At 35.9% G+C, this 24,095-nt stretch overlaps 1 protein-coding gene across 1 annotated transcript in view; it reads right to left on the bottom strand.

Moving 5' to 3' along the window:
• Positions 1 to 24,095, bottom strand: part of COL11A1 (collagen type XI alpha 1 chain) — a 170,839-nt gene that overhangs the window by 111,465 nt on the left and 35,279 nt on the right. The window contains exons 5-8 of the mRNA XM_026111218.2: positions 21,216 to 21,344; positions 7,639 to 7,755; positions 6,932 to 7,027; positions 4,087 to 4,332 (exon numbers count right to left, since the gene is read on the bottom strand). Coding sequence (XP_025967003.2) covers positions 4,087 to 4,332; positions 6,932 to 7,027; positions 7,639 to 7,755; positions 21,216 to 21,344 — 588 coding nt within the window. The remainder of the gene's footprint in view (positions 1 to 4,086; positions 4,333 to 6,931; positions 7,028 to 7,638; positions 7,756 to 21,215; positions 21,345 to 24,095) is intronic.

Genomic DNA, 24,095 nt, shown 5'->3' with positions numbered 1-24,095 from the left:
GAGTTAAACAAGCCTAAAGCAAGCTGGAAAGAAAGATCCTTTGGCTTCATATGGACAATATTCTTCATGCTTCTAATTGAATGAAATTAGACATCCACAACATGTAAGAGACAGTCTAAGAGTCTGTGACTTCATGCCTTAAATGGGAAAGGAGGTAAGTGGCAATGTAAGCATTAAATTATATTACATGGACAGCCAATTTTGCCTCCTAACTATATGAACTAGCATCAGCTGTAAAATTCTTCCAGGATCAGCTCTATGGGAAGTTCTGGGCTCAGGATTAAGATAACAGAAGTGTCTAAAACAATAGGTCAATAACATATGCTAATGGCAGAACATGGACACATTTAAATCACAAACAAAGAAGAAAGAAATTGATTTCTGTTCAAACTATAAGATTTTTTTTTTCTAAAGTAGCTTGATTGGTAACATATCCACTGCAAACTAGGAATCAAATTCAGCTCTCATCAGATGAGAATTTGAAATGATTCCTTTAATTTCAGTAGACTGATTCCACATTTACACTAACGCAACTGGTGATTTGAACAGGTCCAGTGACTCTGAGCATAATGCTATGCTATTTCAATATGAAATATTTTGGGAAGCAAAAGCAAAGGTTTAGAGTCATGGCGTGTGCATTTTGCAGTCACTTAGAAGTGATAGTTCATGTAAGTCAAGTAGCAAGAGTTATAGATCAACAAAATTGGCTGTAAAAAGAGGAGATTAACTCTCCATCTTTGGAAACATTATAATACTTGTAGGCTTTCAAGAAAGGGGTAAAGATATCACAACTTCAATGCATTATAATACAACTGGGTAAGCATTAGGCATTTTACTCATAATTGCCCTTGATAAGAAAGGGATGCCTAAATTAACTTTTAACCTAAATAACCTAAGATATAAACTAAATAACCTAAAAGATATTAGAGAAGTAGTTTGAGCTAAAGTATAAAGAATAAATATATATAGCTTTGTTACGTTTTAGCTTTCCTATGTTTGGGTATCCTTGCTGCATAGTAATATAGAACCCTTAAAAAAAACATGCTACTTTTAAAGCAAATCTCTTAAATAACATATTTACTTTAAAATATCAATAACTGGCATGAGCTGAGTAACTACTTTTATACAGGTTCACCTGAAGGCATCTAATGTATTCTCATGTCCTAACACTGACATTTGCACAAAATTGCTAGTAGTGCAGAAAGATGGTAAACGTGCTTGCCCAGATTTTGAAAAGCAGGGGGTGCTCAGAGTGTCATATATTGAAACTTGTGGCACAATTAAAACTTCAACACTCATTGCTCCATACTGAGTAATATTAGCATGTCCTACCAACATAAGCTATACCATGAAAATGCAATCACAGACAAATGGCATGTGCTGACTGTTTAATAGTATCCAGTATACGTATATTTAGGCTTTATTTACATACACTATTTTGTTTTTGCACATGCACATTTATGACCATGTAAAATGTTTTCCTAGGCGATTTCCATGGTTTAAAGAATTAGAAACATAGAAGTAACCATTCAGGGTCTTACATTTTAATTTTAGAGACTGGAATATCCTGCAAATTCATTTTTGGTCCAAAGGCCATCTCCCACTCTGCTTAAACAATTAGGAAAATGGCAGACAGAAAACAAATATGAAAATATCACATCCCACATGCAATCTTTTGTAAGCATGTAAAGCTCTAATTTTTCTTCCATTTTCTTTAATGTTGTATTCTAAATATAAATATGAATTAGAAATTTAGAAATTCTTTAAGTCTGTCTAGTTTAACCATATTAAACAGCACTAGCTCATGTGTTTTTCCCACATTCAGCAATGGGCTTTCCAGTGGGTATAGGAAGAATGAACTCAAAATCAGGCTTTATGATTCTCAACATTTTTTTGGTAGATGATTTTTTAATTAGGCTCTGGATCAACACTTTCTAAGTAGCACAAAGCACAGCATCTCTGAGCACTAACAACATAACAAATATGAGCCTGATTCCTTTGGAAAGAATCTTTAATGCTGAAAACAAAGACTCCATTCCTATATTTGTGTGCTTCTTATTACTGTTCTTTCCCTCTTCAGTAGGATTGCAGAACATAAATGTCTGTTTGACCAGACATCAATAACACCTGTTTAGAGAGAAGACTTAGCAGTTTTAATTTATGATCCAAAGCCACTTTTTTGACCAACATTTAAGAAAGGATGCTCTTCCATGAATATTGCTGCTAATAAGTCTAAAACATGGCATTAAGGAAAATGTTTCTCCTGCTGCTCATGAAGGTACTAATCCACCTGATATTTTTTAGGTGCAAGAAAAAAGCAACAGAACCTTAAAATGCAGAACTTAATTATTTGACATCACTAACTAAACAAAAAAAAAACCAAAAAACCCAAACTTTCAAGAAGAAGCACTTAAAGTTCTTGAATATAGATCAATACATGATTGGTGTCAGGTACTGATCCTTTTTGATGAGCAATATGTTATCCCATATTAAGACAACTTAATGGAGGTCTAGTCTGAACCAGGTCTTTTTTTAATTACTGTTTGGCTGAAATCGTGAAATCTCATCACTTCCATTGCTGCTAAAAATTTTGTAGTCAGGCTTTTTATCAGAAGAATGAAAACTAATCTTTCTGTCCTAAGCTTGCACAATTACGTTACAGTATCTAAAAAGGCTAAATTCTGTTCAATCACAACAAGGATAATGCTAAGTACTTTTCAGCCTGCCTTTTTTAACAAAAATAGAACTCACTTATTCTAAATACATCCATATATTAAAGGAAAATGATATGATGCCACTGACTCAGCATATGATTGTTGTAATAATAAAGCTGGTGTAGATTAAGGCCAAGAGCCTGGTTCTCATTCCAGCCGCCTGACTCCTTCAGTTTTGTAGCAAGGCATTTTAAGGTGAAATTTACACCGGAGAATAGAGTCTACACAGTCTTTCGCTTAATGCGGGCACAAATGGTGCCTTATGGGCTCTTTGCTTTGCAGATAATCTGACCTTTTCTGTGTCACTCTGCCACAGTGTCCCCATCTGTGCTAGGAGAAAAATAAGCCTGTATCACATTGCATAGATAAGAATCATTAAAAAATACTATCACTCCAACAGGGTTTAGAAGGGAGTGATAAATGCAATATAGAAGTATGAGTTTCAAGGTTGGCAGACAGAATTGACCTCACCGCATTTGCTGTTGTTTCTTGGATCCTCTGCTAACTGAAATTTTGACTTTGCGAGGAAAAAATATAAACAAGATTGAACCGATACTGCAAACAAAATTCTCCTTTCCTACTACATTCAGGGCCTTCCCAATTAGAAATCCAAGTGAGAATTAATTCTGCTTCCAGCTTTAGTAGTATTAGTTTTCTTTGCAGCTTCCACAGTCTGGTAAATGAGGCTTTTGGCACAACTAAGGGAAAACTAAAGCCTTGCTGTTCAGCCTACGATTAAGTCAGAGGGAGAAGAGAGCTATAAAACACAGAAAAAGTGCATGATTCACAGGATCCACCATGTCATCTTATCTTCCTTTATATATGCAGAGCTGTTATATCACTCCTGCAAGGTCATAAACCTGTCACCATTGCCTAAACTTATTTTCATGAATGAGTTCAGACCTTCAGCTTCCCACTCATGAGTTTTCCCTCTGGAAGGTAGCAGAGTTCATAACTTTCTAGATACTCACACACATTTCAACTTTTTTAGGGTAATTATATAAAAACATTACAATTTATTACAGTTCTTGCACCTGCATCCAATAATTATAACATATTATTTCCAGCTTTAGCTTAAGTGTAGAAATATTTTGAAAACTGTGCTCATCTTATTTTTTCTTGGAGTTCCTTTTCTCCCTCCCATCTTCAATCCTCCCCTACTCCATTCAACAGAAAGTGACCAAAAAAAAAATCTATTAATAAAATTAGAAAGCTCAGGATTACTAAGACAAGAGCATGGGTTTGATCCAAAGCCTATCGAAAGTAGAGAGAACATTTCTAACATGCACAATGACCTCTGGATTAGGCTCTGTACCTAAAAGAATTGCTAAATTAAATTAATACTACTGCATTATGCCTGCAGCCAACTTACACTTGTTTCTGTGATATCAGTCTCTGCAGGAACACCTGGACCAAACTCCTCATTAGTGGAATCAGTTGGTTTCTCTTCATATTCTTTATAGTCATAAAAATCATATTCGCCTAAATCGCCATCTACCAGAAGGTCAGATTCACTGAGGTTTACTCCTCTGCTTCCATATTCAGTTTCCTCAGCCTTTTTATCATAATCCTCTCCAGTTATGTATTCTTCAGCAAATACTTCTTCAACAGGATTTTGCTATTCATATCAGTAGCAAAGATTTGGGAATAGGAGGAATATGTGGGTTATTGTTAGTAAAGCAATGTAAGCATATGCTGATCAACTATGATGACTTGTCAAAAAGAAGAGAGAACAGCAGAACTACAGCATAGTATCTTTTAATTAGAGTCTGAAGGAATGGAAGTCCAGCCTTTCAGAGCAATTAAAAGATCATTGTATGTACACAACTAGTACAAAGAAGTAATGCTTTCATACATTTTTTTTCTTTCCAAAAACATTGAATACAATATATCTAGCACTGTATGTGTGTTGCTTGCTTAATGTTACTTCAGTGCCAAATATAGCTAAGTTTCCCTGCTTGGTTTCACACTTACAATGTCAAGTATCCATGAATCAACACATGCACCCAAATGAGCAGAGAATGAATTCAGATCTGTTTACGATAACCATATACAGCAAGTGCAAACATCACTTTAATTTGGGCCAGCCATCTTCACTATCTTGTGTCAATAAATAATAATGCCAAGCTAAATGTTTCAACTTCTTTTCCCCTTTTAATGATTTTCCAGCTCATATATCACCCAAAAAGTTATGGTTCATGTCTTTCACAGCAATTTATATATTTTTTGGCTGAGTCAAAATTCCACCTGCAAAACACATAAAAGATGAATTCGAACATTTCTGAAAGCTAAGTACTGCTTGCAGCTTTCATCCTCAATTATGCAAAGTGTCAAACCAAGCAATCAACTTACAAGCACCAAAGCTGTTTTAAAGAATGCTGTATCTGAGATGTACAAAACCACTTGTGGAAAAAAAGTTTTCCATTAGGCTACACAGCTCTCTTGGAAGTATAGTTCTCAAGAAAAAAAAAAAAAAAATCAAAGCTCCAACATTACCAATATGAGATGGATATTCTGTGATCACATAAGGTGAATGAATACAATCTTAAAAAATATATTAAGAAGCTAATCAACATCCAGGGTCATTAATAATACAAAGGTCTAATCGTAATATTGAAATATATTGCAATTAAAATAGAGGGCCTAAAAGTTGTCTAATTCCACTAACTACAGGACTATCACTTTTGCCTTACAGCTAGAGTAAATACATATCTGAGCAAATTCTAAGCGAAATTTTGTCTTTATGCAGTACTGCTCTCACTACGGAGAGAATTTAACAGTTTGGATCTATCACAAAACAAATATACTCTTGCACAGTTAACCTATGATTTAATTTAAGAATGATTTAAATATAACCTCTCACAAGTTGATGGAGACAGTTAACTAAAATATCTCTTAATTTACCTTTACCTTCCAAGACGCATAGGAGGAAAAAGACTACAATTCTTTTCCTCTCTTTTGTTATGCTTTTTAAGTCAAATGAAGTGTTCAACAATTATTTTTTAATTCAAAACATAGTCTAAAAGACCTCATAACTTCAGGATTCCTTTCGTGTTTAAAGGTGCAGGATTTGTACATCTTTTAAGCAGTATATCTTCATTTTGAAAGGAATGTGTAAAATGAAAATGAAAATATATATCTCCTATAATCAGCCACTATCTTTCTAAAACTAGTATTAATTAATATGTAGGCATATTAATCAACACTGGCTTTAGCTGCAGTAATATCACTAAAAATAATGTTTAGGCTTGTCATTGTGGATTTCTAAAAACATGGCTTTTAACGTAACTTATAATCTCTTTTTCAAACAGTCCAAAATACAATGTTTCATTTGAATAGAATCTCAGTGAGAAACAATTTGTTTTTGTTGGCTGAATAACTGTTGAAAGCAAAGGATGGCTTCCCACTCAATTTCAGTATGCTGCTATTTTGCATGAAGCAAAAAATCTAAATTAAAAAAATTCAGCTGGCTGAATACCAAAATTAGCAGCTGTAAACAGCTATCACTCTTAAGTTACCAGGTAGTCACCTTTTCTTCTAGATCTGATTCACTACTGAATTTGAAAGAGAACTTTCCAAGGATTTAGGACAGTATATTTCAAATACAGTTCAATGCACCTAAGTTGAACGCATACTTGGGAAAAATGATTGAGTTGGGAGTGGGCAGGAACTCTTCCTGAAGGAGAATGATAACTAATTCCTTCTGCCTGGTTTCAGGCAAAAGAGCAGCTGTCAGAAATTCATATTGAAGATCAAGTAGGTGGCAGCCATTCTTTGTCTTTAGTTAGGCTCATTTTTATGCTGCATCTCGAGAGCGACAGGAAGTATTCAAGAGATCTCTCTTCCTCTTGGAGAAGGAGGACTATGTCCAGTATTTAATCTAGTTTATACTAGTCATAGCTCCATTCACATCCACACTGGATGCAACAACCCTACATTCCCATAGCATATATTATTGAAGGATTTCCAGAATTATGAATTGTGCAGTCTCAAGAATCAGCAGATCTCTACAGAATTAGTGGGAGTTCTGCCCAAGAAAACACTAGGTTCTGATTAGCTGAGAGAGCATAAAATCACATTAATCACTGTTATAGATATGTATATTTTCACAGACAGACATTCTTCCTTTAATAACGTGTTTTTGCTTTGTCAATTATCGACACCTGATTTTGATCGATAAGTATTTTTGCCTATAATTTTCTTAGCATCGTTATTACCTCATTTGCTTCAGTCGTTCTGGAGGGAGCCTCTGTCTGGGAGCCGTAGTCAGTTTCAGCTATGCTATATTCCTGGAATTCATCAACAATGTTTGCCTAATATTAAAGAAAAATGACATTATTAGAAAACCCCTGCAGGAAAAATTCAGGAGGTATCGCTTTATTCAGGTTATGGTATTAGCCAGACATGTATTCATCTAGTGGGGTTAGGTCTATTTTTTCTCATGATCAGAGATCTTCCAGTCTTGGTCTGGGAAAGATCTTGATTATTTCTTTGCTACTTTTACCCCTAGTTTGCCTTTTGTTGCTGCTTGATAACTTTTCTTCTTCCTGGATGCAAATTTTTCAGATTTTTTTGTTGTGGCCTTTTGGGGTTTGTCCTTTGAGCTAGCGGCCACTGTCCTCTTCTTCTTTTTGGCCTTGGCTTTCTTTTTCTGCAAACGTGGTGAAAGATGGAATGGGAAAACATAAATAAAATGAAAGGAAAATGCAGAATGAAAGCATGAATGAAAGAAGGGTAAGCAAATGTGAAATGAATGCTGGCAGCTGTAAGGCCTTCCATCTCTAAGTGAAAGTAAGTGTTACAGCTATAGAGTAAAGAAATGAGTGAAAGGAAATCATTAAGTTTATATGCAGAAGACACAAAATGACAAACCACATGGTAGGGGACAGCTGGACACCACACAACAAACAGACCAGATTGTTACCTCTGTTTGTGCTATCGTCTCCTCGAATAGTGGGGGTCCCTCTGTTACAGAGTCAGTTTCTTTATAATCTGCATCCCCATACTCATAGTCATATTCGATAAAATCTTCTGGTGTATACTACATTGCAAATGGAAAAATATCGGGCATTCCCATGTTAGTGGCAGCAAACTATATTAGCAAAACTGGAAAGCATCTTAACCTTTAATTAGGAGTAAAGCTTAAGGAAAAAAGGTAGCATAAACAATTCAATATAGTTATTCATTTGGGGGAAAAAAAAACTAATACAATTTCTTTTTCTTTTTTTTTAATGGCCCAATACAAAAGTAATAAAAAAGCAAGTACTAGTGCCAGGAAAAAACACTCTTTTATTGGACTGCATAGAAGAGTCAACTATAATTTGGATTACTGAGTGCTCCAACTGACCTTTGTGAAATCATATACTTATTTGCTCTTTAAATCCAAGTAATACATCTCTCTATACTCTTTTGCCTGTGTGTCTTCTGGTGACTAGAAAAGCTAGAGAGATACCAATGTCCAACATGAGTAAGGTAAAAAACTTACAATTCAGGTGAGAGGCCATAACTCACAAATATCCATGGCTATCCTCTTGTTTGCTGGAGAGTTCCCAATACCAGAGCAGTTCCATGGTACACATGTTCTGAGCAAATTCTACACTTTATTGGCCTAATTGCATTTAAAGGTCAGATCCTCAGCTGCTGTAAATTGCTCCATAACTCTGTATCTATAACTAACATCAGATGAAGATTTGGCTCACAGAACTTTTAAAAGAGAAAATAGGTTTAGAATTAGCTTGTGTAACATTGTGCACATGAACTAGGCAGCCAGGAACTCCCAAGCTGTAATCTTGGCTCTGCCATGGAGACACTGGTCTAGATATTAGGTGTACCAGGTGCTAGTCATCACAGTTGAAATGAAAGGGTGGCTTTAAATTATCTTTCTACTCCCCTCTTGCTTGTAGCTGCAAGAACTTGCTGGTCCTGTGATTTAAAGCAGTCTCATGGCTGCTACCAATTGTCTTGACTTCTGCAGGGAGTCAAATGAAGGTACAGCTGTGTCCAGGATCTGATGCTTTTCCTCATTTAGGAATAAATGTTCTAACGTGCCTCATGACAGACAGCCACTTCCAAAATATCCTTTCTCCTGCTATAAACTAACATCACTGTCTACAAAACAAAGGAAATAGCTATTTGTTTAATTAGATAGCTGAGAGGATTAGTATATACACTTCCAAATGACTCGGAGGATTCTTAGATGTCATAAATATCATCAGCATTAAAAACAGATTGACATTTTAATAGAAACTGTATTTAAGATTAAAATAAATCTCCATATTCAAAAACATATTCCACCATGTGGCCAATGATACTGGTTTAACTGTTTTCCCTGGCAATGGCTTTTGATACAATTATCGTACTTATGCTTGAATACATTTTACTGAGCAGAAAATATGGAGATACTGAAAGGCCTTAAGCACCTGCAAATCCCTAAACATGGCTTTTGGTTATTTCACTCCTCTGACACCTCTGGCTAATTATAACTTTTTAAACAAAATGTATCATTTTCTACTATGATCACCAGTTAACTTGCTTTTTTCATTACATGCACTTCTTGTATTGATAGTCATCTTTCCTTAAAAAGAAGATACGATTTTTCTTAGTAAGTCAGAAGTCTTTTATTTGATTGCCCTCTTGATTATTTCTGCACATACACAACTTGGTTAGCTATTCACCTTGGTTAGATATTCTTTAAACATATAGAAAGAAAGTGGCATTGTTTTGTTAACTGTCCCAATCTCCATTGCATATTTATAACAGAAAACTGAACTTAAATGATATAACATTATCATTTAAAGTGGAGGGTGTCCTCCCTTTGAAGTATATCAGCCCTTTACATCTGCCTATTATATAATTTAAATTGTGCTTTGATTCCATCAGTGATATATCATTGGCATGACCTGCTGAAATAAGTTGATTCTAGTTATACTGTTCAAAAGCAGCAGTATTTTATAGTTAAGCCTGACAAGTTACACGTGATTATTCTCTCCCTGTTTGGTAAATTAAGACTCAATCGTACTCCCAGTGAAGTCAATGAAACAAGTGGCATTGTCCAAGGGCCTCATGAGAAGTGATGATATATTTTTACAGATGTGTACATGTATAAAAACGTGTTTTCTGGCTTCTGCAGTCCTGGAAACGCAACTCTATACAACTTGTTTCTAATGAAGTATGCCACTGACAACCTGAAAAGAAAACACAGTGGCACGTTTCTAGGAGACCCTAAGAAAGAAGTAAAAAGTGAAAAAAGTAAAAAGTAAAAGAAGTAAAAAAATTAACCATATGGGTAAAAATAGTCCTTTTAAATAGTAGTGGAATAGCACTGAAACAGTCATATCTGTTTAGAAATGATTAAAATGTGTGCAAATGCATAAAACCTGGTTTGTTTATCTTCTGTCAACAAGTCTACGTTGATATACAAGAAAAAAATCTGTCTTTAGTGGAATTTAACTCTTCATATTCAGTCATTCTGGCCTACCAGTGACAATCAATTACACACTTTTACATGTTTCCTCAGACAAGCAAAATGAATCAAACATTCTGCAACATAATTCTTACTGGTACCAAAACAACACACTACGTGTCTTAAAAATTGTCCAATACCTTAAGGGATAGGTGGAGGATGATTGGGGGGAGAATTACTGTTTCCTTAGGAGGATTTAAATTTAAATATACTGTTAGAAGTTTGTTTTGAATAACTTCCAGTAAAACAGATTCCTTTTTAACAAGCATTGTAGAACTATTCTGAAACTGGAAGCATTCATTCCAACATTCATCTTAGATAATTAATAATTAAAATATAACTGTGTGTTGCTCAGTATTATAACTGATTTTCCAATCTCAGCACTATTGCATCTCTCAAGGAAAAGGTGAATGGCTGTGCTCAACTGTGTGAACTATGTGGCTAATAAAATAACAACAGCAGGTTACAAAAAGTTCTTCAGAGGCCACAAATTAAGCAGAAATGTTGACTGGAAAAAAATAAAAAACAGGAAAAACATCTGTGCCAGGTATGTTAGCATTAAAAAGGAAAGTGGTAAATAAATTGATATTTGTGCTAAGATCTGCCAGAGGCATAGTCTGGAAAGCCAGACGTATATGAATGGAAACTAGAAAACACTCACACAACAGCATGAATATGTGGAGGGATCTACTGCATCATGCATAAACACATGGAAAAATACTTTTTGGGACTGTGCTTTATTTGTTTCTATAAAAGAAAATTAAACTTTCTTCATATATGCAAAATATTGTCACAAACATAGTGGTACATTTGGGTAACAATGATATGCAGGCACAGACAAAAAGAACAGGAATGGATGAGAAGTGGGGAATGCCGGTTTCCATTCTGGAATAAGATTACAGCCAAGCAAGTGAAGAAAGAGAACTGAGAAGGGAGAAGTCAGGATATGCACTAGCCCTAAGCTTGCCAATCTTGTTAGTAGCAACCCTGTCTTCCAGAGCTTTCTAATTTTCAGCAATCCTTCTTTCCAGACCATTCCTTCTGAAAGACCAGCAATCTCGGTCTTTCACACTATCCAGTAAATGGAGGGAATATGTTTTCTCTACTGTGCAGGTTCTGTTGCAACTACAGAAACCGGTTGCAATACCTTACAAGTATATTTCCCAAGGCACAATCCTTCCAAAAGGAAGAATGCATCTCTATACCCCAAACTGGTGTGAAGATGTATTTTAGAGATATTCCTCCACAGCAGAATTTTATCAACTCAACCTGATAAAGGCCATTCCTTTTCTTTAAGATGAGACTAGAAGACTGTTGAAGGACCGCTCGGTTATATGAGGATTAAATTTACAAACACCAGGAGCAGGTTTCATGGAGTAAACAGTGGGGCTCGAATCACCTGCTGTGACACTGGCAACTCACACATGCCCTGCTATTAACAGCCAAGAGTGCCTATGCAGCATTTAATCTTTCTCCTTCTGGAGCTACACAACTACAAGGTCACCTTTATGAGATGACTTGAGGCAGCGGTATGACCCACTCTGGGGCCTCAGCAAATCCTGACAAGAGCACCTTCAAATTTTGGATGTTACGATTTTTGAATAGAAAACCCATGATACCTCAGGCCTTAGTATTAGTTCTGTCATTAGCTGGAGGGACACTCCCAGAAATCAGTCACGGTTGCACTGTTAATAAGGGGATGGAGAAACAGTAGATTCTTTAGAAAATGTAGGAAAAAGTACCTAGAATTTCATAATTAATTAGTAGAGAAAGAGTCTGTACACAGGAAAGTATCTTCTCCTCTTTCTAAATTTAGTCAAGGATATTATGTCCAGTTTATAGGGAAGGAAAACAGGTATCACAGAGATGAGGAGTGTAAGTGAAGAGAAAATTATTTCATTTATTAGCTATATAACAAAAGAAGATATTATTGGCTAGTAGCGCAGTCAGAGACTCAAGAAGCTGGAATGGCTTTTAAGGAGACATTCAGATTGTGGAGCATTCTGATGATCCTCCTATGGGTATGGACTTAGCCAAATGGAAGATATATCTTCCACAGCTGTGTGGCATTATTTCAATCCTGCTCAAGTTGAGCTTTCTCTGTCATAGTTTACCTAGGCCCTAATTCTGCTAGATAAGGGGATGATTATAAATACCTCCGAGACAACAGAGATGAAATTCCCCAACTGTTCATAGTAATGGCAAAATACATAGAACTTTTACCTTTCCCAATAATTTTACATTAATTAGGAAAAGATGGGATGCGTGATATTTACAGTTCAGTTAGGACCTCATATTGGACAATAGCTGGAATTTAGTGAGGGATTTCTCCTAACAGGCATCAGGTAACACATACTTCAAACACAATGCAATTTTCTTCTGTTTTTCTTTCTTCTGTTGTAAGACCACCAATAGTTACAGCACAGCCATCCTTGTAATGAATATTGCATATGACTGTTTTCTTACAAATGAAAGGAAGAATAAAACCTGCTGTTTCTTGATGGGACAAAATCTTTCCACTATGATCTCATGCTTTCTTTACCAGAGCAATTATATTACACTACCAGATCATCATGCAATTCCAATTAAAGAGATGAACTGTTTTCTTCATCAGATGAATTTCAGAAGCAAAAGATCAGCAGCATGCAAGGCATATTTCAACTGTGGAATGACTTAAATATTCTGAAGACAGCCCTACTTTGAAAATGAATTCTTCTGCAATCCATATACAAATTACTTGGAAATCTATCCCCCCATCCTGAGATGTAGATTTCCAAATTAGGAGGAACCAGGAGAAAATGACACATAGCAATCTATATCCTAAACCAAAAAACTGTTACAAGCTCAATTTTTTTATTGCCTAAAGATTATGCTAAATGATCTAGCTAGCTAAGGAGGCAAAGATTACTTTGAACTATTCTAGGCCCAGTAATACTTTACAAAACGCAATAAAATAAAGGATGCCAAACAAAATAAAACTTTTTAAAAATCAGATGAAATAATATAAATAAACGGTAGCATATGTCACTCTTAGGGCAGAAGAAGAAGTTGGAAAACTTAATAAAGACCTTTAACTGTCTTGTTCTTATTTTCGCATAGGCTGTCTTTGGAAGTTGAAGGCTTTGCTCCTATCTCCTTTTATCTCCTTCCTTTCGTTACTTTCAGGGGCAGTATAAAGACTATATGATAGAAGACACTGTCTTTTAAGTTAATTGCCTAAAGAAAAATGCTCTTTCTATATGTACAAAGAGAGCTGGAAGCTTGTTATTTTTACAGCCTGCTAAGTTAACTAACTGCAGTACTCAGTGTGATTGAAACTGAACATGAAAACAGTTAATTTCCTGTATTCTTCAGAAAATTAGACTTTCTGATCAGCCAAACAACTGAAAGAAATGACACTAAATTAATGGAAAGGATCTCTGAAAACCTCCCAGCTGACATATATAGGTGCCATTTGCAACTTCACTTCCAAGTTCATTTCATTAAAGGCATACATTTCATTTCTTCAAGTAATCCACTTGTTTGGGATAGGTCCAAAATAAATGAAGCAAAGTTCCTTCAGGGAGCAATTTCTCCAGCAGGAGTCAGACAGTAATTTATCAGGTTGCAGAAGAACTTTCCAAGAGAAGATTTGAAAGCCTGACAGCTGGGGCCATTGAAAACTAGACCTGACGACACTCTAGAAAATATACTATAGAGTACAGTCCAACATCAAGGAAGATGGAGTACATGATTGAGTAGGTCTTTCCCTGCTCTAATTTCTGTGAGTTGGCCAAACATATGTGATTGAACTGGAACTGAGTTTAATGCATTTCCATTTATAGCAGAAGGGATTTTGAACACAAGACAGAAGCCAGACTATTCAGAGGATATTTATAAGAAAAGTATAGAGGCCTAACTTCCTTAGGAAATTAATCCTGATAATTTTTTAATATAATTTGACACCCATATTCAATCCTTATAACCTAAGCTCAGCATGAAACAATTTTAATGATCACTGAGGCTATCAAGTTAGATCTTTAGATTACAGTTGCAGCTAGAGGACACGTTTTGTATCCAATAGTAATGAGATCTTATGAGAAATTCTCACTAAGAATGACTGGTGCTATTTTGGAATTATCCTGAAAGTGAATTAATCTTAAAGCCCAATACAAAAAAAACCCTCGGAAATAAAAGAGCAGGATGGAGCAAAGAGCTTAAATAAAATCAACAAAATAAAAGACCCTTTTCTCCCAAAGACACTATTCAGCTAAATAGCCAATTTACCAATAGCCAATAAGTATTTTCATAAACCCTGCAATGTATCTGAATGTATAGCACCAGAAACTCCACAGTAACTCATCCTATCTTTTAACTCAAAAATTCAACCAATATTATTAGCCATCAGACTTTCTAAGAAGGAGTACTGTTGTTAGTAAAATTCTAAGACGGAAGGATAACTGTCTAGTACAGAAAATTGACATTTTTTATTTATTTCTCCTCCCTACTTCTTGTCAATTTAGTTATTAAGTAATAATGATTAAGTAATAATTTTAATAATTAAGTAAAGATTTGGTTTGGCCCATTTGGGAAGTACTCTCTCTCCCTGTTCAAGCTTGAGCATTTTCTGTAGCCAGATACCTTTCCTTTTCCTCCAGAAGCAAATACACTCAACACAGTTTTTGTAGTACGTTCTAGGCAACACTTTATTTGTGCAGTGACAACAGCTGAGGTCATCACTCTATGCTTCAGAAGTTAAGGAGACTCATACATAGCTATTCACAGTCAAGCATGGGGACAGCTTATGCACAGTTAAATAGTTAAATAAAAGCATGTCTTGAAGGCAGAAATGAGCAATAGAAACGAAACAACAGAGTAAAGCATGTGTATAGAACAGTATATAATAAAATACTGTTTATTTATTATTACTTGAGTGCTTTCCCATTTTCAAATTTCAGACTGAATGACACCTAGGTCAGATGAAGTCAGGGACAAAACACAGAGGAATAAAAGCATTTGGCACAGGAAAGCCACCCATGCACATCTCTATTCTGTCTAGCCTGAACTGCCCACAGAAAGCCTGACAGTCCTGGCAAACAGCCAAATTCAACAGATTTTTTTAAAGAGCCAGTATGCAAAAGGTAGTCAAGGGTTACCCAGTTAAATGGACCTTGTTTAGGTAGATACAACAGTTACCTGGACCCAAGAGGTGACTGATACAACTAAAATGGAACTGGAAATAGAGCATCCAACTCCAAAGCTTATACCTTTAGGTCCTTAGATTACTCCTACCTAAACCCCATAAAGGAAGGGCGAGGTGATGGGAGAGGAGACAGGAGGTTGACCTTGGGTAGGTAAGAGAATGGGAAGGGGACTGGGGTGGCTCAGCTGACTAAGCCTAGACTTTGGAGAAGGGTGGAATTTAAGATAGGTCCTCCCTTCATAGGTTGGCTAGATATATGTCTTTATTCAGTCAGCTTCCTGGTTTTGTGAATCCCATTGTGCAATGCTTAATTCTCCCTGAGACTTATTTAGGGTGACCTCAGCACTTAATTCAGGGACAAGAGTACTCTGCACCTAAAAGGTAAGAACTAGAATGCACTATTGCATCCCCCAAATTGCCTTTTGAATCTGAGCCTAGGGCAAGAAGAAAACCCAAAAAGGAGAAGAAAATCTCAACACAGCACTTTACATCAGTAGAGACACTGATTCTAAATCAGCATCCAATAAATCTACATACAAGAGCGGAGTCAGAGTCTTAAGACAACCCATATGAAACAAATCCAAAATTTTAGACAACAATTACTACACTCCTGATGTTGCAATGGTGTGACATGTGCATTCTCAGGCTCATTTAAGGGGATGGGGATTCACTACAATACATTCCATTATTTTTCTGATTTTTTTGTTGATGAGTTATATTTAGTCCAGATGAAGTCTCAACTCTTACTGTCCACAAATGCACAAAAAGTTCTACCTGCTGAATGGGAAGGATAGCACAGGTGGGGTGGAAATGAGTATGGAGAAGAAAAGGACTTGTGTAACTGCTATTGAAAGAAATGCCAACAAAACTACAACCTTGGGTATTTTAAATTTTCTTCTACATTTGATTAAGTTTGCCCCTTTGCAGAAGCAAAACACTGCCTAGAGTGATGTGGATTACAGTCAGTTATACAGACAAAGTACTTCTGTGGATTTTGCCTTTAAACCTTCATCATCTTAGCCAAAACTTTCTCTCTCCAGATGTTTTTAGTGGTCCAAAAATCATCCAGCTTTTCAGAATAACTCCATTCCCAAGCTGTGAGCATGCCAGGAGATGACAGAAGTTTATGTTATCAGTAAGAATCCTCTTTAGCTTCCTAGGTGCAACTCCACAAACTTAATTTACTATATGCCTTTTTTGTTTCATGGACAAGAGCCAACCACTTCCTCTGGGTTTTGTAGTCAGTGCTAGTAACAGACATTAGCAGTCTCTGCAAACGCTTAATTCACCTCTTTCCTCCAAGGCAAGTATCAGTTTCTTGTTCTGGTCTGCAATAATTCAGAGGCTCAGAGATGTAAAGACAGAAGGGACCCTTAGGTCACCTTGACCAACTCCTGTATAATTTCGGACTCCAAATTTTCTTTCAGTCACCCCTGTATTGAGTCCAATTACCTGCACTCAACTAAAGTATTAAATCACATTTGGCAAAACACATCCTTTGGAAATGCATTGATCCTTGGTTTGAAAATATCTGTTTAGAGACACACCACTTTAATAGTTTGTTCTTTTGTTAATAAAAAAAGTTGAGTAGTTTCTTTCCTATGTGAAATTACCTGACTTTCCTTTTTTTCATTTTTTCCCTCTGTTTGTATGCAGCCAATATTTTCTTTTCGTGAAGCTACTTGACATATGCTAACTGGGTTAGCTTTCAATCTTTTGTTCTTATTGTGGACCAGTCAAAGACATCAAGTTTTCCATTCCCTAAGTCACAGCAAGTCTGTAGCTCTTACCTGAATCCTTTACGTTTTTGTGATTGTTTTAGTGACTAAACACCAAGACTGTATGTAATATTGCAGTACATGTTTTAGTCAGCAGCACATAGAGAAGTAAAATTTCATCTGCATTCTTATTTCTTTGTTTAAATACCAAGAAATGCATTGCCTTTTTTGCCACGGCTTTGCTTTGAGTACTCATATACAAATTATTTCCCCATTTTGAGATCCAGAGTCTTCTGAGGCAATTGCCAACAAACTTTCTAAGCTTATGCTGGCCTAAGCTGAAACTGATGCTGAAAGCCACAATCCCACCTAGCTTTTAGCCCAGTGCTGCCTCTTCCCTTTTTCAGTCACAACAGTTTGTGAGAAAATCGGAGAGATAAAAGCAGGAAACCAATCTAGCTAAACAGTTATCTTTTCATGTTAGCTTTCACCCAGATCAGTATCTCAGTTTGGTCAATCATGTACCCCTCAAATTGCTTGCGCTGGCATAGCAACAGATGAAGCCGAGGGATGGGCATAATCAGCATCATGCAACAGGTTCATTCGTCAGCACACGCATCCAAGTTTGAAGTATTCATCCAAATTACAGCTGCATGTATGCATGTATGTTCCCAAGTACGGTAGGACTGGCCTGCATTTCTTTCTTTTTGTTGGATATATGTAACTTGTTTTAGTTGTATTAACATACAGATCTGGAATACTCTGATATCATTATTTACCAGTCTGCAATATCATGACATGGACAAAATTTAACAGCATCCATTTTACACTTATTTCTAGATTGCTAGCACCAACCCTTAAGAAGCTCCAATAAAAAGTTCATTCAGTGATGGCACTCTGTTTGTAATAATTTCTGAAATACAGCAGCCAGATTTGATTTTATCGGGTACTTTATTTTTTTCATATAATGTTATTTTTTTAATTCAAATATCATGTGTTGACAAATCAGAAACTTCACAAAAATCTAAGTATACAAATTCTATCCATTATCACTATCGAATTTGTAATCTCCTCAAAGCATGCAATTGGGCTTGTAGGCAAACATTGATTTCCATGTAGACTGGCTGTAATTATTTTTTTATCTTGTAATATCTTATTAAATTAATTTTGCAATCATCTATCATAAAACACAGTTCTAAAAAAAATCAGCAATGGTATCTTCTATAACTTCCTCCAATCTATATTTAAGACCTGTTTCACCTATTTACTTGAAAATGATTATCAGCATGATTTGTTAAGCTGCATCTCAGAAGATAACGAAGTAGCCTGCTGTCATGGGTGGCATGCCGTCTTATCTTATAGCAGACAATTCTATCATTCCGAGCAATTCAGCCAGTCAATCCATTTCATATTCATCCCACTTATTCTTTGCACTGGTAGGACTACTGATGTGATTACTTCAGATGACTACTTTGCAACATGTTAAAGAGATCCATTGACTTCACTGGGAATATTCATATAAACCTCTGTGTGTAGGCTCATGGATAGCAACCAGGAAATTGTCTCTTCAGTTCAGAAACCAAAGTGATTCAACAACCACTCAGACCAATAAATGGATGCAAGCAGAAATGAGACTTCTCCATTTTATTACTATTATTATTTTATCCTTTCAAAATCACTTTAAAATGTTATATTACTAATTAAGAACTTTTATTTTACTTTTTTCGTTGTAGATGCTCCCACAAACTGTCTGTATTTTCAGATTATCGAAGTGTAAAATGAGGGTCTTAGAAAAGCATATTAAAAAACTAACTTTTACAATGGCTGATGAATTTAATGGTAAAGTATCTGCTGACTTTAGTGGCTATTACGTTAGGCTATAAATGATCTCTGCTCAGGACATCCAAGGAGAACAGTGCATAACTGTTTGATTTTATGGTACCCTTTCTCAATTGATAGGATAATGTTTGGTGCTGACCAACTGTTTTCAATATGTGTGCAGTATATAGTTGGATACTCTACACTATGAGCATGTAATTATGTATGTGCACACCATAGGTTTTATAACTATGATAAGAGGTTATTCTTTTGATCTACAAAGGAGTGCTAGCTCTCAACTGCTGCTAGCATCAAACAGCTTTGACATAGTATAAATTTAAAATTTGACAGAGGGTTATTCAGCTAGTCATTTATTATGAAGAAAAGTAGTCCCTGAACCTATTTTATTCATTTCCTACAACCTTTAGAAACACTGAATTAAAGTCTTACAATTCAGCAGTAGCCATTGGTAATAATTGAGCACAAGTAATCATTCCAAATTAATCAAGAGGTAGGTAGGCCTTGAAACTACGATCTGACTCCAGCTGATTTTTGTGAACTCCAAGTCTTGTCCACATTTATTGCACTGAAGCACAGGAGCCATCACTGCCATCAATGGTAGCCAGAGCAAGCAAATATTTGCAAACTGTCTAAGCCATCTTAACTCCTGCTTAGGAGTTGGTGGCACTTTGGAGGTGACAGTATTACCCACTTATTTAATACATTTTAAGTATTTAGATATAGTCTTGTTCAAGAAAGAGACCAAGACATGATTATCAACATTTTCCCATAAAGATCAGTTCATCAGATTGACTTCTCTTTGCTCTCATTTCAAAATAGAAAAGCTCTAGCCCATTCAAACTTTCCTAGTCTTCACACAGGAAATATATATATATAAAAAAATATATATATTATTATATATACATATATTATACATATATATTATATATATATATACATATATATACACATATATACACACACATATATATATATATATATATATATATAAACAGAATGGTGAAACACATAGCAGCTAAGCCCAGGAAAGTTCCCAAGCAAAATTTCAAATTTAATAAGGAGAAAAAAAATGTTTTATTTTGCTATCTTTTATTTTCTTCCCATAGAATATCAGTCATGTACTTTCACCCTGATCTGTTCTGGAACATAGTGCATGGAGATCCACATAGGCAGGCACATGGACATAAGATTCTACATGATGCTCACACAGAGACCGGGCTTCAGGCACTGTAATGTACTGTAAAGGCCTCTGCATATGTGCAGGTGACCTGATACATCTTGAACTGAACTTCTGATGCAATGGATGTGCGAGTCCCCTTGAACTAAGTTTGGGGCCCCATGGACCTTTGACATATGATGATATAATTTTCAGTCAGATAGAATAGTAACAACAAATAAAATTATCATGTATTTAGGAAAAAACCTGCCTCAAAATTGCCTCAAAGCAGATGTTTTAGATTCTGCAGGCTTTTAATGCTGATCTCTTGAGCATTTGAGTAACAACAGCCAGTCAGATCACACACAGTTGAGTGTATGCTGACTATCCAGAACCAAGTTCAGTTAAGACTAGTTACATTTTGCAAAAGCTTTCCCACTTTACAATGTCAGAAATATGAGACAATTTTGATAGAAGTATTTGGAACATGTACAATTCTTACAACAGCTGATTCTCAGAGGACTAATCTGAAGTTCCTCAGTTGCCTTTAGCAAGTTACTCAGTTTATGGCTGTGAGAACTGTCTACAGTGACAACTGTTTCTATGAATACTAACACTTTTTGTATTTCTGGGAAAAATTCCAACTGTCTTGTGCCTGTTGATACTTACCTGCTAGCAGAGCTGTCTGAAAGCATTTAGTATGTACATGCATTTGTGCACTGGATATAGCTCATAGCATACATGACATTTCTAGCAGCAGAACTTTATAAGTGCAGAGTACTCATACCTCCCATATCTTTCAAATGTGGCATTTTGGGGTATTCAGCATCAGCAAAATCAAAAATATACAAAGAAGCAGCAAATAGGTGCAACTAAAAGAACTCAGATTGCTACCATTTTTTTAGGGAATTATAATTTAACTTTTGTTGAGCATGCTGGAATTTAAATACACTAGTGATAGGCTCCTTCAAGTGCTTGTCGTAAATGAGTAGGCAGCAAAAAGGAATGCACTCCTGCAACCTTCTTCCTTCATGTCTAGCATAATGTATGCCATTTAGCTGTAATTAAGTGCTCCCTGGGTAACTTGTATCCAGCAAAACCACTAATGTGCAATAAATCTAGTAATACATGACTGATTACTCACCTCATCAACTTGAGGATCTTGAGCTTGAGCAGCATTGGGCACTGGGGAATCACAGTCTGGGCTATAATGCTCGCAATAGTCATATGCAGCTCTGGGGTCAGCTATAATCAACAGCTGCTGGATTTCACCCTGCAAGAAAGCATATGTAGCTTAAACAACAAAATCAAAGATTGCCTGCTGCAGTTCATCAGAAGGACAGAGTTCTCACGTAGAAAAAAAATAGGCATACAATACATGTAGTAGACCTTACACTAATATTTGTGGTTTTATATAACATGTTACTTAAACTAGAGATGGCATTTTCCATTCAGACTGACTTCAAAATGATTTTCGGTGATTACATCACATGAAAATGATGCTCTTACAGGGATGCAGAACAATTTCACTACAAAAGGCCAGATCTGGAAGTTTTTACATACAGATTGCCTAAGTAAGGAGTAGATAAATAAAAGGGTAAAAATTCTGAGATATCTAGAATTCACATGTAAATTCCCAAAAATATTAAACTAACTTTTTACACCTGAAACTTCTATGAGTTTTGGTTCAGATAAACTTTGCAAAGCTCTGTTCTGAACAATTAAAAATGAATTAAAATCTCTTGTAACGTATTATGTACCATTCCAAAATAAACAACAGGACTAAGGAAGTGCTGAGAGCAAAATGAGAAAGGCTGTAAATGGAAGTTATCTTCCTGGGATAATGATTCTAATACTTAATCATTTATACTATGAGCAATGACTTCCAATAAAGAGGTTGAAAATTCCAGAATGTCCACAGCAGACACCCTCTCTTTTATTTTCTCTAGATCATTCATTATTTTATAGACTTTGTTCCCTTATACAATCATCTAAGTCTTTCTTCATTTAAGGATTATTTTTCTAGGCCTTTCATTACTTTTTCTGTCTTTTCTGAAGCTATATATAGATATCGTGTCTGAGACAGCATGACCAGTACTTGACACAATAATACACTATTCCAAATTGTGTAGTATCACCAATACGTATGAATCACTGGAAATGAATATAAATTGCCAATTCCAAGGTTGATTTTTCTTTGAGCCAACTATGCAGCACTAGCACTGTTCGTCTGGCAGGAGATGCACCTACCAGGTGAAATCACATGTGGGCGAAGAGACAGTTACTGTGATCTGCTGCAGAAATGTGCACCACCTCACTTGGCCCTGTGCTCAAAAAGATTTCCCCTGAATTCAGCATGGCACCTTAGTTTCATCTTTGATTCGATGCAATACATGACTAGAGCTGATAACAGGCTGCTGCATGTGCTGGGGCCAAGGAGCGAGTCCCTTTGTGGTCCTCTGCATGGACCACCATCACAGGAATATCCTTGGATATTGGTAACTGGAGCAGGTTTCAGTAAACCACAAGTGTGTGTGTACAAGGATTTTCCTAACCTTTGCTTGGTTGACTCCCATGGCAACTGCATGTTGAGACTGGCTGATAGGCGGGTGTTACATTCCCTCTCATATAGCCAATGGCTATATGTCTCATATTAGTCAGATACATTTCTAAGAAAAGGGATCTAACTTAGAATGTCTTAAAAAAGCACCACGGTAGTGAAAAGACAACTAAAGCAAACTGTTACTGCATTCTTAGAAAATGTGCCACAAGCTTTTGAATGGCCAAATAAATGTATGTGAACATTGTTTGTAAATCTTTAGCTATAATTGAGTAGAAAATGAAAGTGTGAGTGTGAAATTTTATGAAGGTGTCATTTTCAAAGAAAGTGTGTTAACACTTGTTTTTTGTATAATAAATCATAGCATAATTCATGAGATGGATGAGGAATTGACTCAGCCTAGCTATGAATCACAGATTCTAGGCATTAATACGTTTCACATCACCTGCATTACCACAGGAATATGTTCATGTCTCCATCCCCCAAATATCTGTAGAATATATATTGAGATGAACAGAATGTATTATAGAGGACAAAGAATCAAAAGCATGTTCATAAGCTTGCATCCAAATGAGAAATGCAGTTAATGAACTTTAAAGCCATTTAACTTCTAAGTATTGTTACGAACAACATCTGTTCACTAGAATGTTCAGAGAAAGTGATAGTGTTAGTGCTCTAAATAAATCCTAACTATTGTTCCCATGGCACAACAATGCCAACTAATGCCAGCTGGACTAGCTGCAAAATTCTGGCTGAACATGCTGTCTGGTTTGGAAAGCAGGTGGGAAGGTGTAACTTCCAGTCTGTCATTTTCATGCTGTTTGTTTACTTGTTCACTGGGAACCAGTCTAAATTCCTAAGATTTAATTCAGGGCACTTCCTAGCTACCAGCATGCAGCTCAGCATGCAAGTGATCAGCTATAATTCTGGCAGTTTGCATCACATCTGTACTCCCATAGAAGAGGGGGAAAAAATACAAAAAGACTGTACCAGAGACACAGTTATTGGAACCAAACATAATTAAGTAAGTGATATGTAAATATACAATATAGAATATGTTGAAATAAAAGTTCTGACAGTTAACAAATGTTATTTTCATCTCTATTTCCATATATCACATGTAAAAACAACATCATACTGAAAAGACCCACTATTCTGGATAATAAAAAAGGCTCTGCTGAGATCCCTTACAGAGACTGTGTATGTTTATCATTTTCTACAGAAAGCTGTCTGGTATCCACTGTATTTCTTAACACAGTGGTACCACTTACGCTGCTTTAGGTAAATTCTTGCCAACATTTCCACTATAAATTTTCTTTATACAGGAGCTCCTTACTCTATCATAAAAATAAGGTTATTGAAAGTTGGCACATGTTCTAGGTCAAAGCCCATTAAGTTCAGTCTCTCACTGTATTTCCCCCAAAAGACGAGTGTTTGCTTCTGGCATTTCTATTACTTAAAAAT

Source organism: Dromaius novaehollandiae, chromosome 8 (assembly GCF_036370855.1).
Source record: "Dromaius novaehollandiae isolate bDroNov1 chromosome 8, bDroNov1.hap1, whole genome shotgun sequence".
NCBI classification, from domain to species: domain Eukaryota; kingdom Metazoa; phylum Chordata; class Aves; order Casuariiformes; family Dromaiidae; genus Dromaius; species Dromaius novaehollandiae.
This window is presented reverse-complemented; position numbering and strand designations above follow the sequence as displayed.